Genomic DNA, 16869 nt, shown 5'->3' on the forward strand with positions numbered 1-16869 from the left:
CTAATGATGATAAATACAATCTTTATAAAAATATCAAAAGGTTATGTTTCATAATCTTTATATTACCATTACTGAAGTACAATGACTGGTGCAAAATATATTACTTTGTAGTAAAGTATTATAGGTAAGATTTTACTGGAGAATTGATCAATATCAGACTCACCTAAAATATATATGAGTCAGGAGTTTTCTCGGTATTATATACATACAAATGAGGGTTGGCCATCCAATATTTCCCAGGGGCTCTTCAAACATCTTTATATGTAACTATAAAGAATGCTTGGACGTTTACTCAAGAAATATTCTCATTCGATATAATTACGATATACAATTACAGTTTGAATTTAAGATACTGAAATGTCAAAAGGCGGAAAAAAGTGAAAAACTTATCTGCGATGCACAAAAGCAAACAGATCTCCCGTAAGAAAATATTCAATGATATAAAAAAAATAAACCTTAATAAAGGAAGACATAAGAAAAAAAGAAAGAAGAGTAAGGAAAAGAAAAAATATATATATGATTATGATTATCGTTACCATTACTATTATTATTATAATCATCATTATGACTCTCTTTATTACCATTATCATCATCATTATCACTAACATTGTTATTGATACTATTGTTATTATCATATGTTATTATCATCATTATTGCAAAAAAGCTGAATAAAATGGCGACCTCTAGCACTCCCGCCGCGTTAGCGCCTCGCGGGCCGAGTTTCCCTTCCTGCGCCTCGGCCCGACTCCTCACAGGATTGTTTAGCTTCGTCGGTGAAAGTGTTGGAGAGCGAGAACCTATTATTTTATGTGGTAAGGCTCTTGTTTTATGGGGGTAAGGCTCGTGCGGTGGAGGAGAGGACGTGGAGGGAGTGGAGAGGAGGCACGTGGGAGAGGAAGGGCGAGGGACCCGGGCCAGAGAAGCCCTTCGGAAAAGAGAGATCTAATGGGGTTCCCTTAAAGTGCCCTCCTCCTTCAAGAGCCGATAAGTTATGGTGTGTTGGAGGCTGTGTGTGGTTCGCCGTGTTATTCTGCGTGGTTCTCCGTGGTTCCGTCCTGAAAGTTTTGGAGATAGAAGTGGAATAAGGATGTTAAAAGGGAGATCTGGACTTTGGACTCGGAGGACCATGCTTTGTGCAAAGTTTGCGGTGATTCCGTTCAATTGATTATTCCAATTTGATACTGATTTCTTATGGCGTTGTTAATGATTTTTTTTTTTTTCCTTTTATATTCCACGTGACGTTTATTTCTTAGATTCGATATTCACATCACCAGCTGCTGGTAATGAGTTACATAATTCAGTGACGTCTGGCTCTTGACATATTTAGAAGAGAATGTTGATTCTTCCCATGACCCCCGCGCTTCATTCTCCAGCTAATACTGACAAAAATCTCCACCGTGAGTGGGTGCATTAATTAGACTTCCCAAAAGGATCGTTGTTATAAAATGTAATAGAAGTTTGCTGTGAATCTGATTGAATGTGCAGTTTCTATGGTCAAAATATAACCACCCTTGTTAACCCCTTTGCCGATGGGTACGACGGGTAGACACGTGCTATGCCCACTGTTAGTACTAAAAAATTACCATGGTCAGTGCACTCAGTGCAGGAAACCAAAATATCTTCATTTCCTTGTGTGCATTCCTAGGACTGTCGTCTGACAACTCCAAAAGACAACAGGAGCTTAACTGGAAACAGGAGTTGCAAATCAGCAAACAAAAAGTCATTTCTCTCTCATGGGCCTCACTTTTATCCACCGTTTGGAGCCATTTAGTCATTTAGTTGCCTTTTCTTCAGTTTGTTCCTTTGGTTGTTTTTGAACTGCAGCTGAAGTATTGGTAGGTGACTCATATATATGCCAGAGTAGTGTGTTGAAATACACAATTTTTTTTGGTGTACAAAATGCATGTCGAGCTTTGTGCATCCATACCAGAAAATTCTTATGGCTAGTGAGTTGGATTATCCATTATGAATTCTAAATCCAGTGCATTTCTTGCATAATAAGTTATTTTTTAATGTATTTATATAGTAATTCAGAAATTGGTAAATGTTCAGGATAAGACTCAGAATATACTAAAAATAATCATTATGAAGAGCACACAAATAGTAGTATTAAGTATGAAAGATAATCCACAAAAAGTAAAGGTTAATCCACATACATATATATGCCATGAGCTCTGTGTTGCTAATGAAATATGTGAGAGGTTTGATTACTTTTGCCAGAATGCAGTCCTGCACTAAACAGTTGCCAAGAAATGTAAGCTTGTCATAAATGGCATTTAAGTGGCAGGGCAATGTTTGAAAACTATGAAATATTAATAGGTAAATCTACCCTTTTGAACTACTAAAATATAGAAATAATGAGTAAAACTCTGCATTTAAATTACTGATTGATAAACTTCCTGATTCAGCCACAAACTTGCAAAATGATTTACAATTGATTGATGTTTTTATATAATACTTAAAGATAGTTAAAACTTAATCTGTTTCAGAGATATTGTTTTTATCCAATTTTTAAAAATTAAACTCTTAACAGGTTCATTTCCTTGATATAACATTTCCAGATTATTTTCTCCTTTCTTTATGTTTTAATATCAAAATTTAGATTTCTGATCATAACTGTATTGAACTGATGAGTGAAGATTTAATACTCAAATTGAGTTCAGTACTATTATTACATAATGTCATTAATATACCATAGTCTTTCTTTTTAGTAAAGTTGTCTGTATCTGTAAATGTAATTATAATTTTGTAAATATTTTATAATATACAAAAATCTTTAGTGTTTGAACATACATGTAAACTCATTCTCTTTTTCTACCTGATGTACAGGTTGGTTTTGATCCACGGTGCACATCAGTGGTGACAGGAAAAGACGGTGCTCGTCAACTGAAGACGACACCATGGAGCCGTCTAGTAAAAAGCAACAACATCAACACAAGCAGGATTTAGGAACTTCAACTAAAAAGAAGAAGGACAGAGAAAACAGTATGTTCTTATTTAATTTCATGTTATCCTAGTAGTTTGCTCAGGTATTTTATAGGGACTTTGTTTCTTAAAAGTTGCTGCACTAAACGATGTGAATGTTTGGCCTTAAAAATACATGTTTAATAGTATTTAGTTGAGGAATTGTTAACTGCACTTTCTGGTTATCAAGTCAAAAACTTTTTTCTATTTATAAGAGGTCTAGGCATTGTTACTCATTATAATTTGATATTTCAGGGAATTCCATATCTAATGATTTAGTTTTTGACTGGACCCAAAAGAATGAGTTAGTAGTAGTGTCAGTACTAGTGGGTCCAGGTCATGACAACCGAACTGTTAATATCCACACTGAGCCGACGCGACTGTCTGTGTCCCTGCTCGATGGAAGGAAGTTCTCCACCAAGCTTTATGAAACCATTGTACCTGAGGGTACTTCCATCTCCTTCAAAGGACCTCGTTGTATTATAAAACTTCTGAAAAATGACCCCAACATAGAATGGCTTCAATTAGAGGTAAGTATGATTATTTTATTTATTTATTTATTTATTATTATTATTATAATTTTTTTTTTTTTTTGTATATTTAATTTAGTCTTCCTGCATTATTTTACTCTTTGCTATAGAATGTTCAGCTTGGACCTGGAACTGACCAAAAGAAATGTCAGCATAGTACCAGATTAATGCGGTCCTTTGATAATGTCAGGGGTTACCATATTAATTTTTACTTTGAGGCCTATTTCAGATCAGATTAGATTTTTGTGTAAATAACTGTCAAATGAAAAATCAAAAACAAAAAAAATACAATCTTGATTTCTTGGGATATGGAAAGATTTCTAATTGGCTTTGTTTTACCCCTAGCCTAACAAGAAAACCCCCGAGAGAATTATTACCAGCAGAGTAAAGTCATCATCACCGTCACCGGGCAAAAATGCTGACAAGGAAGACTTTGATGACAAAGTAGACAATAATGTCATTCCAGTCACAAATATCAAGACTGACCATGTGGAGAGAGATGCAGAGTCTCTCTTAGTGATATTTCTTTACGTGAAAAATGTTAATAAAGAAACTGCTTATGTTAAGTTCACTGAAGATTCTGTGACTGCACGATTCTCTACAAGGTATGTATTGATGTTCTAATAGTTTTGGGTATGCACTCTTAAAAAAGTAGAATATTAGTCTGAAATTATTTATCTTCTGCTATATGTTATGATGGGTAAATTTTCTTGTGGTATATGACTATGTATAAAGTAGCATGTTAGTTATGAATTAAAGGTATATGGCAATAATACCTTTAATTTTTAACCATGGTACTTGAAAGAACAAAGCAGTCCCCCACTGTTACAAGAAATAATCTTCTCCCTATCCCATTCCCTATTCCATCTGCCTTCTAGTTTGCTGGTTGCAATTTCTACAAATTATATTTATATATCTATCAGGTTTTGTAGAATATAAATTGTTGCGTTATATTAGATACACCACACGTGGTTTTAAAGTAGTGGGTGATCTGAAATATAACTCATATAGGAATACATACTTCAAAAATATCCTGTTAACTGGCCTGATTTCTTATCTCATCTCCAGTGTCATATATATCCCATAAGTATATTATGTAACCTCTGTGTAATTTCTGATAAGGCAGAATTTCCTGATAGAGTAGAATTACTCTGCTTTGATGTGATTTGTCAACAGGTACATGTCTAAAACACAAGTAGAAAGAGGGAACAGAAAAACACAGGAGTGATGGAAAGATGACACAAAATTATATATTGTCCTTCCATGGCTGACTGCTGATTCTTTCAGCAATTTATACATGTTTTTGTCCTCCCAAATTTCATCTACAAAATTCGTAACTCTTCTTCCAGTGATACACGGTTCCTTCAGCAACACCCGGGCTCAAATGAAGAATCTTTATTCGGATGGTACTTGACTCTTAAAGATAGAGTTGCCCTTGATGAATGCAAATTTAAGGTTAATGCAAATAATATAGAAATCAAGCTTAAAAAACAAACCAAAAAAAAGTGGGGCTCTCCAACTACTGTTGCACCTGAGACTGGTGAGTTCAAATGTTAACAAGCATTTTTTCTTTATTCTTTTGACATGAAAGAACTGATTTTTGTCTTCATCTTGTAAAAAGACCTTTACTTTGAAAATGAAATTTATGATCTGTACTTTTTAAAGATATATGCAAAAGGAATTCACGAATGTATGCTGAATATGTTGACTTGTTTTGAAGTGTGTAGCATAAGCTTGATGATCTTTGAATAGATAAGGAAACTATTACCTAAATTAATATATCATTTCTATTTCTCTTTGCCTTTTTTTGCATTTCATGATATCTTTTCTTTTCCTATGAAATTTGCAGGAAGTAACAAAGTTGTCAAAAATACATGGATGGCGGCAAGCAAGTCGGAAACCCCAAGTCTTTCCAATATCCCACCTGCACCACCAACACCACCAACCCCAACAGATAGCAAGGTATGCTGCAAGAAACACATATCTTACTTTACCATACATGAGTGTATGTATATATAGCTTCAGGAAGTACTGTAAGTTTCAGTCTTTGAATGAGCATTGATTAAACTCTAATCTTTTCAGAAACCCATGTGCTTAGTGTCTCCAGTGACCAAAGGAATGCGCGGCAGCCCACCAACCAATTACCCTTCCTCGTCAAATGTGTGTGATGGAGGTGGTACAGTTACCCCTCGAGGAACTACTGGTCTAGATAACATAGGCAACACTTGCTTCATGAACAGTGTTCTGCAGTGCCTAGTCAACACTCAAGAACTCAGGGAATATTTCTTAGGTATTGGAAGAATTTTTTGTGTAATGTTATAGTTACCAATTATCCTTCAGGCAAATGTGTGAAAGTTTTGTCCAGCTTTTAAGTTTTCATGCAGAAGAAAAGTATTGATGCTGTTATGATTTTGGTTTGGAATGTTGACCACAAAGTTAGATATGTTTAGTCACTTCTTAGGAATATAATGACTATTTGATACATGAATAGGATTAATCATTAGATATTCTTTGCCTAGGAAAAGTCACTTCATTTAATTTATTTATTTATTTTATTATTATTATTATTTTTTTTTTTTCATATTACCATATTTTATTTATTTAATTATTTTTTCAATAGTGATACTTGAAGTTAACATTCATTATATACACAAGGTATATATTATTTAGCATAAAAATACACATTTTGATGTATCAGCATTGTTTATTTTGCCTTCTGTATTAACCTTAATGTTTAGAAAGTTCATATTTGAATTTTCAACCACATTTTTCAGATTCAAATTTCCAGCAGGACATCAACAAAGATAATCCCTTAGGCATGGGAGGGAAATTGGCTGTGTCCTTTGCCATTCTCATGAAGCTTCTGTGGTCGGGGTCACTAAGGTCACATGCACCTACCAAGCTCAAGTCCATGATGTCAATGAAGGCCAATCAGTTTTCTGGTTTTGCCCAGCATGATGCTCAGGAGTTCATGGTTGAGCTGTTAGATGGTCTCCATGAGGTAAGAATGAGAATGAAGTAGTAAACTTTATTTTCAATTCTTTAATGTGTAAGTTTAGTTTTTTTAATTACTATTATTATTATTTTTTTTTTTTTCCTTGTTATAACAAATTATTGAAATCTCTTCCAGGATTTAAATCGTATTAAGAAGAAGCCTTACATTGCCGAGCCTCCAGATCTGGATGGATGGCCAGACCACAAGGCTGCTGGTGAATCGTGGAAGCTGCATAAGATGCGTAATGACTCTATTATCGATGACCTCTTCAAAGGCCAGTTCAAGTCTACCCTTACTTGTCATCAGTGTAATAAAGTTTCGGTGAAGTTCGATGAGTTTTGCTGTCTGTCTGTCCCAATCCCGAAAGACCAGAAGGTAAGTGTCCATTTTATAAGAAAACTTAGGTTGTTGAGTTTAGATGGGTTGCCTAAAGAGATATGTTTAAATGGTATGAAATATAGATTGCGATGAGGGTCTTCATTATATTGGTTATCGAATGACTTAGAATACCTGCAGACTTTTCTGTTATTACTATAAGAATTAATGTGATTACTCTCTCCACCCCTTTTTAAAGATCATCCAAGTGATCTTTTTCTGGAAGGATCCATACCAGAAACCCAAGAAGTTTTTTATTAGAGTGTGTGCAGATGCTGGAGTAGAAGAACTCAAGAATGAATTATCAGAACTTACAGAAGTTCAGCCAAATTGTATTCAGGTAAGAATGTTTCTTGAACACAGAGCGGCTACTTATACTTATTATAATTTGTGTTAATTATTGTTGTTATTATTATTATTATTGTTATTATTATTATTGTTATTATTATTATTGTTATTATCGTTGTTGTTATTATTATTATTATTATTATTATTATTATTATTATTATTATTATTATTATTATTATTATTATTATTATTATTATTATTACTATATTACTGTTCTTTTTGTTGTTGTTGTTTTTATTATTATTATCATTATTATTATTATTATTATTATTATTAATATTAATATTAATATTATATATTTCTTGTTATTATTATTGTTGTTATTATTATTGTTGTTTATTTTTGCTATTATTATTTTTTTTTTTTTTTTTTTTTTTTTTTTGTTCTTGATATTATTTTTATTGTTTATATTATATTTAGTTATTGTTGTCATTATTATTATATTTTGTTATTATTGGCATTATTATTGGTTTAGTTGTTATTATTGTAGTTGTTATTGTTGTAGCAGTTGCTGCTGTTATTGTTATTGTTATCATTTATATTATTATTTTTATTTTTTTTATTGCTTGTTACATAGATAGAAAGATAAAAAGATATATAGATAAATAGCTATTTATATAGATACAGATATACATACATAGGTGCAATATTGTAACTAGATTAAATTTTTGTTTTGATGCCTGCATTTACTACTAAGTTGTGTGAAAGATACTGAAATAAATTTCTTATATTTTTCTCTTTCCTTTGTCTGTCAGATAACTGAATTCAAAGAATTCTGTTTACTTTGCTGAAAATCATTTTTGTGTAATCTAAAATTAGAGAAAGTCTTTGGAAATGTTTTTCAAAGCAAATAAGTCTCTATTTTTTTTTTTCTTTTCTTTACTTTCAGGTGTTTGAAATGTTCAAATCGAAGATCCACAAGATATTTGTCAAACAGGCTTCCCTATCATCTGTTGTTCCCAGTGATACGCTCATGGCATATGAAGTCTATAATCAGCATCAGGTAAGGCTTAGTATTAGTGCATTTTCACATTTTATTCCAATTCTGATGTAAAGTCAAGCAAAATGATTCCATTTGTTCATAACACAAATGTACATTCATAATGCCTTGTTTATATTTACTTGGTCTTCAGTCCCATCTTAAGCTCTCATTCTATCTTCCATCATCTCATTCTGTTTTCCATCTTCTTGTTTTCTAATTTAACTGGTGATGTCTCATTAGATCTACTTCTTCACTTTTTAAGGTTGGAGAGCCTGTGGTGGAAGTAGCAGTGGTTCAGCGCATGATGATTCCCAACCCACCCACCCGCTGTGCTTACTGTTCGAGAAGTGCTGCTCCTGGGACCAAGCTAAGACGCTGTACCAAGTGTTTTAGAGCTGGGTATTGTCACCAGGCCTGCCAGAAAAATCATTGGTTGAATCATAAGGTTTGTAGTTTTCCATGGTGCATTTTACCTATCTTGGTTTTTTCTTTTAGGTTTTAATGTCCCAAGGGAGTTTAGTTGTAGAATGGACATTTATGAATTGATTTCATGTTACAGTCGGATTTTGTAAATTATTTTAAAGGTGTAATTTTTCTTTTAAATAACTTTAATGGACAACAGATACCATAAAACATTTTGAACATTGGAAAAAAGTGTTAGCTTCTGAATTTTTGTTTCAACTTTATAAACTTCAGTGATAATCATGATCATTGTCTGAGAAGGCAGGCTTTTCACTGATACTCTATGCTGTAGGTACATTGCAAGCTGGTACCAGAGCCAGTGGGTTGCCCGTTTATCCTGTCTCTCCCGGAAAGCCATGCCACCTACTCCCGCTTAACAAGAATCATGGAAGCATATGCTCGTTACTCGGTCGATATCTTCCAGCCTCCTGTTTCTCATGATTCATCCCACAGAGGGAGTGCCTCAAGTATAGACCTGTCAAATGAAGAAAATGATGACATGGAGGTAAAAGTTTGTTACATTGATCATTGTTAAGTTAATTGTTAATTGCTGATGGTTTGTGTTTTTTATTTACAGTATAATAATGCCTTGCTAATGGGTGGGATATACTGGACAACAGTATATACTGTTGTGAAACACACAGAGGGTGGGCAAATCATATGTTTCCTGTGATTCAGACTTTATCTTTGAGTGGTTGACTGCATACACCACCTAGCATGTGATCCAGTTGGTGTGTGAAGCTTTCATCAGTATTGGGTTAAATGAACTCTCTGTCAGTTTATTAAATATGTTCAGCTACACCAGAGCAATATAGTATTTTTAGATAAACTAAATAGATTATGAATTTATTGAATCAAAAGTTTTTGAAGGTAGCTTGTGATATTTTGTGCTCTGTTGTATTTTTATTCTTCTTTGAGACAAACACATTTTTAACACATTGACATGTCCGGTTTTAAATGATTTATTGTAACTTAATTTTCATCATTGTTATATTTATAGTTCATAACATATGATTTTGAGCCAATGCCCTGGCCAGCACTGAATGCTTACACAAAAATACTTATATTCTATGATATTTGCCATGCAAGGTTGAAGATGGCGGCAATGAGGAGAGAGGGGAAAACAGTGACGTGCTGATGGCCAGTGAGAGTTCTCAGGGAGATATGCAGAATCAGTGGCCAGAAGACTGTGCTGGGGGAAGTGATGCTGGTGCTGCAGATAGTGGAGGAGGCATTGATGGGGGAGGCAGCAGTGATGGAGGAGGAGGCAGTGATGGAGGTGGAGGCAGTGGCTGTGATGAACCTCCACAGCTCTCCTCTTCTCCCAGTGTCCGGGCAGTCCAGCCAAGGGGAAGCCTTCAGTTACCATCTGCAACTCAGCTCTTTGTTATAAGGCCAGTCAATAACCGAGCTCAGAACCTACCTGCTCCTAATGGGGAGACTTTAGAGGATAAAGGTAAGACATGAGGATGGGAGTCACAGGAGTCTTTTCATTAGGGAAAGGATTTTTGTTGTTGTTATTCAAGAGATTTTTCTGCCTTTTCTGTTAGTTGCTAATTATATATAAAGGATTTGTGTTATGTTTGGCTCTTAGTGTAAATTACATTTACAGATACTGTCTTAAGTTTACAGTCCAATGTTTATTATATTTAGTACTAGACATAATCAGAATTCCTCATTGGACAAAGACTTTTTTCCCCAGAATGTTATTCAAGGATTTTGAACTATAAATAAGAGAGGGTTAATCCTTTCAATATTTTGTAAATTCTCCTGAATGACTTGCCTGTGGTGTTGATCTCAGTCTCTATACATATATAATGAAATGTTGGTACTTATCTCAACAGGTGATGAACCTTTGGACCTGAGTGACAAATATTACCTTGCCATGGATTGGAGAACCAATGAAAGGCTGCCTGTCCACTGTCTTGTTCAGAACAAAGAGGTTAGTTTTTCAGTATTTACTCTCACATTGCTGATTACTGTAATAGTCATTAACATAACTTGTAATTTCTTATCTCAAGTACATTGCTAAAATGCTTCCTTGACTTCCTAGTTCCTACTTCAATTATTTGATTTGTTTCTATTATGCAATTTAACAGGTGGACTGTGAAGTAGAAGGTTCATACTCGGTGCAGCGGAACCAGCAGACGAGCCTGGAAGCATGCATTGATCTCTTTACACAGCCTGAAAACTTATCAGAGGGAGATTCTTGGCGCTGTCCAAGGTGAGTTCTAAGGATTTATTTTGGATTCTCATTGGAAAAAGGATGTCATGGAGGATGTATATTTTCTTAATTTGTTTAGGTCTGTGAAGATCTGAATTATTAACCTGGACCAGAGACAGCACTACTATTCTAATTAGCTATATTTTTTATCTTAAGTGTAAGCACTTTCTGGTGTTCAGAATATTAATTATCAGTATACTCCAATGATTTGTCAGGTTTTTTTTGTAATTAGTGTTTTCAGTTAATTTTAAGCAGCTGAAGAAAGGAAAAAAGTGAGAAATTTGGTTAGGAGTGGTCAGGGGTTCATTTTGTGCTTGTTTTATTTTGAAAGTTTATTGGGAACAATCATAAGTTGATCTAAAATTAAGTACCTGCTATTTACTTTAACAGATGATAAATATTTATAGAAAAAAAAAAAATAGAAGCTAAGTTTATTTTTGAATATAAATTCTATGTGACAGAAATTGGTGTTCATAATCTTATTTATTATCTTACAAAGGCTATAGCATCAGGAATGTACTTTGTTTGTCCCCCCCCCCCCCCCTCCTCCTCCATGAATTATATGTTATTCTTAACATGTTTCTGCAGATGCAAAATGCCAGTAGAAGCAACTAAACAAATGAGTATTTGGAGACTGCCTCATATTTTAATAATCCAGCTCAAGAGGTTCTCCTTCAAATATGTCCTCTATTCTGACAAGATTGACAAGTTCGTCCAGTACCCTGTAAGGTAAGTTATTAAAAGCATTAAAACTTTCCTCAGCTTTGTGACATTCAAGATGTTTTCTAATTACATGAACCTAAATTTATCACAATATTCACAGTAGCTACACCTTATTTGTTCAACTCAGTGGCTCACATTTTTATTCTATGTTTAGAAATTTTCTGTTATTATTATTTATCTATTTTAAAGATATACACATTTTTTCCACACAGAGGGTTAAATGTGCAACCATACATGTCGTGTGAGCCTGAGGATGGGCCTGCAATTTATGACCTTTATGGAGTGATTAATCACATGGGTCGCCTGCTGGGGGGTCATTACACTGCATATGCTCGCACCACAGCAAAACATGACTCCAGACAGTCTGAACTTGGTAAGTTTTTTTTTCTTTTTCTTTTTTTCTTTCTTTCTTAGTTGCAAGCTTTCATATTTTCATAATCTTAAATTTATGTTGATTGATTTATTCAGTTGGGTTATCTGTCACTTCCATCAGCATCATTTGGTAATTGGTTTATTTATTTTTCAGACTGGAGGTTGTTTGATGACAGCAGAGTGAATTTCTGCCCAGAATCTCGAGTAGTAAATGAGCAAGCATACCTACTCTTGTACCGACGTAGAGACACGCCATTCACAGTTCACAGACCTCTGCCTCCCCCAGCACCAGTCGTCCAGGAGGAAACTGTACCTGAACAAACGGCAGAGATGGAAGAAGTAACACCTATGTCTATTTCCTCAACGTCACAGCTCTCATCCTCACAACCTTCCTCCTCAAGCCTAGAGGGCGAGGAACAATTAAGTACCACTCAGGAAGAACTTGACTAAACCAGCGAGTAGTAGCACAACATGTTTAGTGTTAAACATGTTATTGCAGAAATGTGGAAATAATGGCACTTTCCTTTTCTATACTTGTAAAGCATTTCTGGTTGTTGTCAGGCACTTGGTACAGTACCACAAAGCATGTCAGTATTTCTTATGCCATCCATCAGAAGAAATCATCTCCTAAAAGATCAGGTTTGGTTGTATAATTAATGTAGCAAAACATAGATTAGACAATTTTTGAATTTTATGTAGTATTAATTTATTTCATTTTCTGCATAATTTATTTTTTTTAATAATTGTATAAAGAAAATGTCCTCCACTTTAAGAACTGGAAGCACAGAGAGGAAGGTGAATGGGGAGAGTTAGTTTTCATGAATTTGTGGTACATTTTATTTGCAAGCAGTGATAAGGAGTATTAGTGTCTTGTGTAAGATCCACACTGTCATATATTATTATATGTGCTAAATCACTGACACTGTAAATATAATCTTTTATTGAAAATAAAGTGTAATTCTGCAGGTGATTAGTGTGCATTAATGACTCTAAAATTGTCAGTTTTACCTCAGGTGAAGGAATACATTGTTTGGCAAGTGGCTGCATGATACAGCACTTTTTCTTCATAACCTCATAGTTCAACAAAAATGCTATAATGACTTTAGATTTGAGCTCTTTAAAATGAATATTTCTATATTTAGAGAACCCTTGATAAATAAATTATGGAGTTCACAGAGCCAAAAACAATAGTAGCTTTAATAAGAAAAAAATGTTTTAATCTCCTTGATTCACAGAGAAAGGAATAAGGGCAACTTGCAAATGCATGTTAGTTAATTGGACTTTCATGGGTTTTACTGAATTGTCTGTAGTAAATCAAATAAGGATGCGTGTAAGAATTGCATTGGTTTTTTTTCTCTGTAAATAAATAATTTCCTTGTATTATCCTTCAAAAGAAAGTCTTTTTCAAACCTTATTTCTGCATTTCACCTAGCATTATACATAAAAGTTGCTCAGACATATAGGCATTTGTTCATGGACTTAAGTAAATAACTGCAGAAAACAAAAGTTAATTCTGTTGTCATTTACTTTAGCCCTCCAAGCATTCTCACTGATTTTACATTTTCTGGTAGGAGCACTTACTAACTGTAAGGTGTGGCATTGGAAGGGTTTTTGTTTATGGATGGGAACATTTCCAAAGAAAGATTGTTCTTATCACATTTTCATCAGTTGTGTATTTTTACCTGTTAACATAGTCTCCATTAGGTCATTATGTTGAATGGTGCAGTTTATAAAAAGCAAAATAATGGTTGGTCAACTAGCATTTCATGTGTAATTTTGTGGTGTAGGCAGTGAAATCAAGCCCCATTATATTGACCATAGAGAACTTAACTTCTGGAGAGTTGGTAATGTAACAAGTGTGATTGTTTACTTCCAAATCAAGGTTGTCAGAATCTGTGAGGCGAACATTGTAAAAGAATATGAAAGTTAGCATTCGTACAGGAACAAATTCCTTTTCTTATATTCAGAATTGTAAAATAAATGTTCTCAATTTCTAGCAGTGACAGTGCAGAGGTTAACTTAATTGTGGATTGTTGGCACTGTCCAGAACTCCATGTGGTATGGGTTACTGTGACACATTTGTGTTGACCTGATAAATGTAATGGTTTGTAATCCTTTGTGTTGTCTATATCTTTACCTCAAAGTAGATACAAAACACTTCTTCCAGTTATTGTGCAAAATTAATTTTATTACAGTCATTCACTAAAATATATTTGGAAGGATATTCTGAATCTCTCTTAGAGATCTTGCTAAAAAAAAAATCAAATAAGTATGATTTGTAACTTGATATTTCCTCCTTATTTTGTTGACTTTTTTGTGTATGTTGCAAGAAAGGAAAGGGAACTGTTTTGTTGGATCTAGTAATGAGTTTGGATTCTTTTTTTCTTTTGTTTCTATTTTCATTTTTCTGTTTCCTTTCTTTCAAACATGAGAATAGCAAAATATAATGTTTATAGGTATATGAATTAAATACATATTATGCCTGACCATGAGTAACTAATTTGGGTAGCTGGAAGATACAGGTCAAACCTCTAAACCCTTCAGACTGAAGATTTCATCTTTACCCCTCCTAAATAATCCTAGTCTCTCGAAGGTGCATTCTGAACTTTCAAGAAATTTGAGCTTTCCAGAGAGGCAGTGTTTTTAGTTTCATTGTTTTAACCCCATGTCACCTGGAAAATGCTGTTTTCATTGTAGTATTGTTTTGTGAAATGTCAGTACACATAGATGACTCCACTGGTGCTCAGCCACCAGTTAGTAGACTTCATGACCTCACCTGATTTCATTTTTCCTTGAGTTTGCAGGAATTGTTTCCATCTTCATTGATCATGTTCATATAAATATTATAATTTTGATAATGTTCTTGACATTACTAATATCAGTATAAGATGAAAGAAAATATTTCTGAAAATCAAGGGAAGGGTTAAACAGGTACTAGTGACTTCGTACTTCTAGAGCCATCTGTGTGTAAAGACAATTAATAAATGGAACCCATTGGGCATAGACATCCCTGGTGGCATTGGGTTAATCTTGGAGAAATTGATTCTATGCTGATGCTTGTAGAAAGATAACTGGGCATAATGGGAGTTAGTTAAGCATACCTTTCTTATAAGGAAGTCAGCAAGTTTTTGGTAGCCGAGTCTGATAAATTAATTGATAAAATAACCTTCTAAAATAATCAGTAATTTTTAAGGTACATGTCTTTATTGTCTTCCTTTGTATATTGGATTCATAATTATTCACTTGTTGGCTTGTAAGATGACATAATAGCATTTGAATGAGGTTAATATTATTTCGGTGGATTGACCTATATTGTTGCATGCTAGTCTTGATCTGGTCACAATAATTCTTGGTAAATTATTTTGTTAACTAAGTACTCATTGATTTTTTTTTTTTTTTTTGACTGTATGACAGGACATTATTTTTTTCTTACCATTATTTTTCTTCGTAATTCTTAGCGAACCAGGCCAGGCTAATGTGTATTTAGTTTGTCAGAATAACACTGTGCTTTTCTTCAGAATTACACTGCTGTTCTTTATCTGTTTATAAAACTGAAGGTAAAGTTTTCCCTCTCTATAGCTATATACTTTGAGGATGAGAGGGAAAAGTGCAGAGGTGGAATACAGTTCATGGAGAATTTTATGTAATTGGTTTTTTTTTTTTTTCTGCCATTTATAGTTACAGTTTTGTAAGTGATGTCTCCCCATTTTTGTAAGTGTTATATGTTCTGAAGTTGCTTCCTATTCTGGATATTTCTTTGGTTGCATAAGCGGTTTCTATATGTTGAAAGTGCTATGCATACCTGAGTCTCTTGTATCTCTTCAATTCTGCATGTAGTGCTACTGAATTACTAGACACTGATCTAGAACATACCTCATTTCATGTGTTAATATGATAAGGTTAATTTATTTGTGTGTGCATTGACTGTGTTTCACCCAGTTTTCAACTCTGTTGGATAGTTAACTGACTCTTATTTGGATGTTAATACACAAGATAAAACTTTTTTATTTATTTATTTTTTTTACACTCCAGTGATATACAATAACATTTATATTCAGATTTCTAGATAGCATATGAAGATATGTAAGTCCTGTGATTTGGATACATTTCAGATATCTTTTCTCCCATAGATATACATCTTGTGAAAAGAGAAATTTAAAATAAACTACATGTTTCTGTCTATGAAATCTGACAATGTCTACCTGTTTTAGAGAACTTTTTTTTCTGTCAGTTGATCTATCGATATGTGAGGAGCAATGTAGCCTTTTTCACATTTACTTGATCTCATTGTCATTGGAATATAACTTTATAGTCTAAATTACAATAAAGATGGCATAATGCAGCCAAGGACTTCATAACAAGTGCACTCTTATTTTCGTAAAGAGTTAAAGTTCATGCAAGAAATTGGATTGACCAAGATGAAGAAAATTTAACTGAATGTTTTATAAAATCAGTGAATGCATCAAGTAATAACCACAAAAGCAAGAATATTTTTAATTCTAACCAATTGGCTTTATGTAGACTTTCTAGAAAATAAACTCAGATTTTGCAAATTTGGTCTCTATTTACACAAGAGCCTTATTACATTTCGAATGCAAAAATAAGAGAAAAGTCAGCATTCTGTTGTAACTAAGGCCATTACAAACTTAGACATGAAAAGATAAGAACAATCAGGCTTGAAGCAGAGAAGATTCAGTTAATTAGATGATCACTAACATAGAAATTGTGTACGTATGGGGTATAAAGTAGAGAGAGAAAAATGAGTACTAATATTTTTCAAGTATTTGGCACTGGAATAAAATTCACGGTTGCTCAAAATGAATCGAGTTATCAAAGGATATAGAAGGAAAAAAGAAAAAAAAAATATTTTCCAACTTTTGTCTTTTTTTGATAC

At 33.7% G+C, this 16869-nt stretch overlaps 1 protein-coding gene across 4 annotated transcripts; it reads left to right on the forward strand.

Annotated features, from left to right (window-relative positions):
• The first annotated feature begins 704 nt into the window (after nt 1-704).
• On the forward strand, nt 705-15978 carry LOC125032711 (ubiquitin carboxyl-terminal hydrolase 19-like). Of its 4 annotated transcripts, none has more exons than XM_047623972.1 (19): nt 705-812; nt 2830-2985; nt 3220-3494; nt 3840-4099; nt 4844-5034; nt 5344-5456; nt 5577-5784; nt 6269-6495; nt 6625-6864; nt 7064-7204; nt 8102-8215; nt 8457-8639; nt 8949-9161; nt 9746-10112; nt 10501-10598; nt 10756-10880; nt 11469-11609; nt 11816-11976; nt 12130-15978. In XM_047623972.1, exons 2-19 carry the CDS (start codon nt 2901-2903, stop codon nt 12423-12425), a joined length of 3438 nt encoding a protein of 1145 aa, XP_047479928.1. In that variant the 5' UTR covers nt 705-812; nt 2830-2900; the 3' UTR covers nt 12426-15978. The 4 variants fall into 4 exon arrangements, with proteins under 4 accessions (XP_047479928.1, XP_047479929.1, XP_047479932.1 ...); XM_047623973.1 differs by lacking the exon at nt 705-812 and adding an exon at nt 870-994; XM_047623976.1 differs by lacking the exon at nt 705-812 and adding an exon at nt 1636-1719.
• Nucleotides 15979-16869: the final 891 nt, after the last annotated feature.

Source organism: Penaeus chinensis, chromosome 15 (assembly GCF_019202785.1).
Source record: "Penaeus chinensis breed Huanghai No. 1 chromosome 15, ASM1920278v2, whole genome shotgun sequence".
NCBI classification, from domain to species: Eukaryota; Metazoa; Arthropoda; class Malacostraca; order Decapoda; family Penaeidae; genus Penaeus; species Penaeus chinensis.

Coding starts and splice junctions, on each gene's coding strand:
- LOC125032711 (XM_047623972.1), top strand. CDS start 2,901: ATGGAGCCGTCTAGTAAAAAGCAACAACATCAACACAAGCAGGATTTA. Junction 6,496..6,624: donor TGTTAGATGGTCTCCATGAG/GTAAGAATGAGA, acceptor AATCTCTTCCAG/GATTTAAATCGTATTAAGAA. Junction 11,977..12,129: donor CTCCAGACAGTCTGAACTTG/GTAAGTTTTTTT, acceptor TTTATTTTTCAG/ACTGGAGGTTGTTTGATGAC.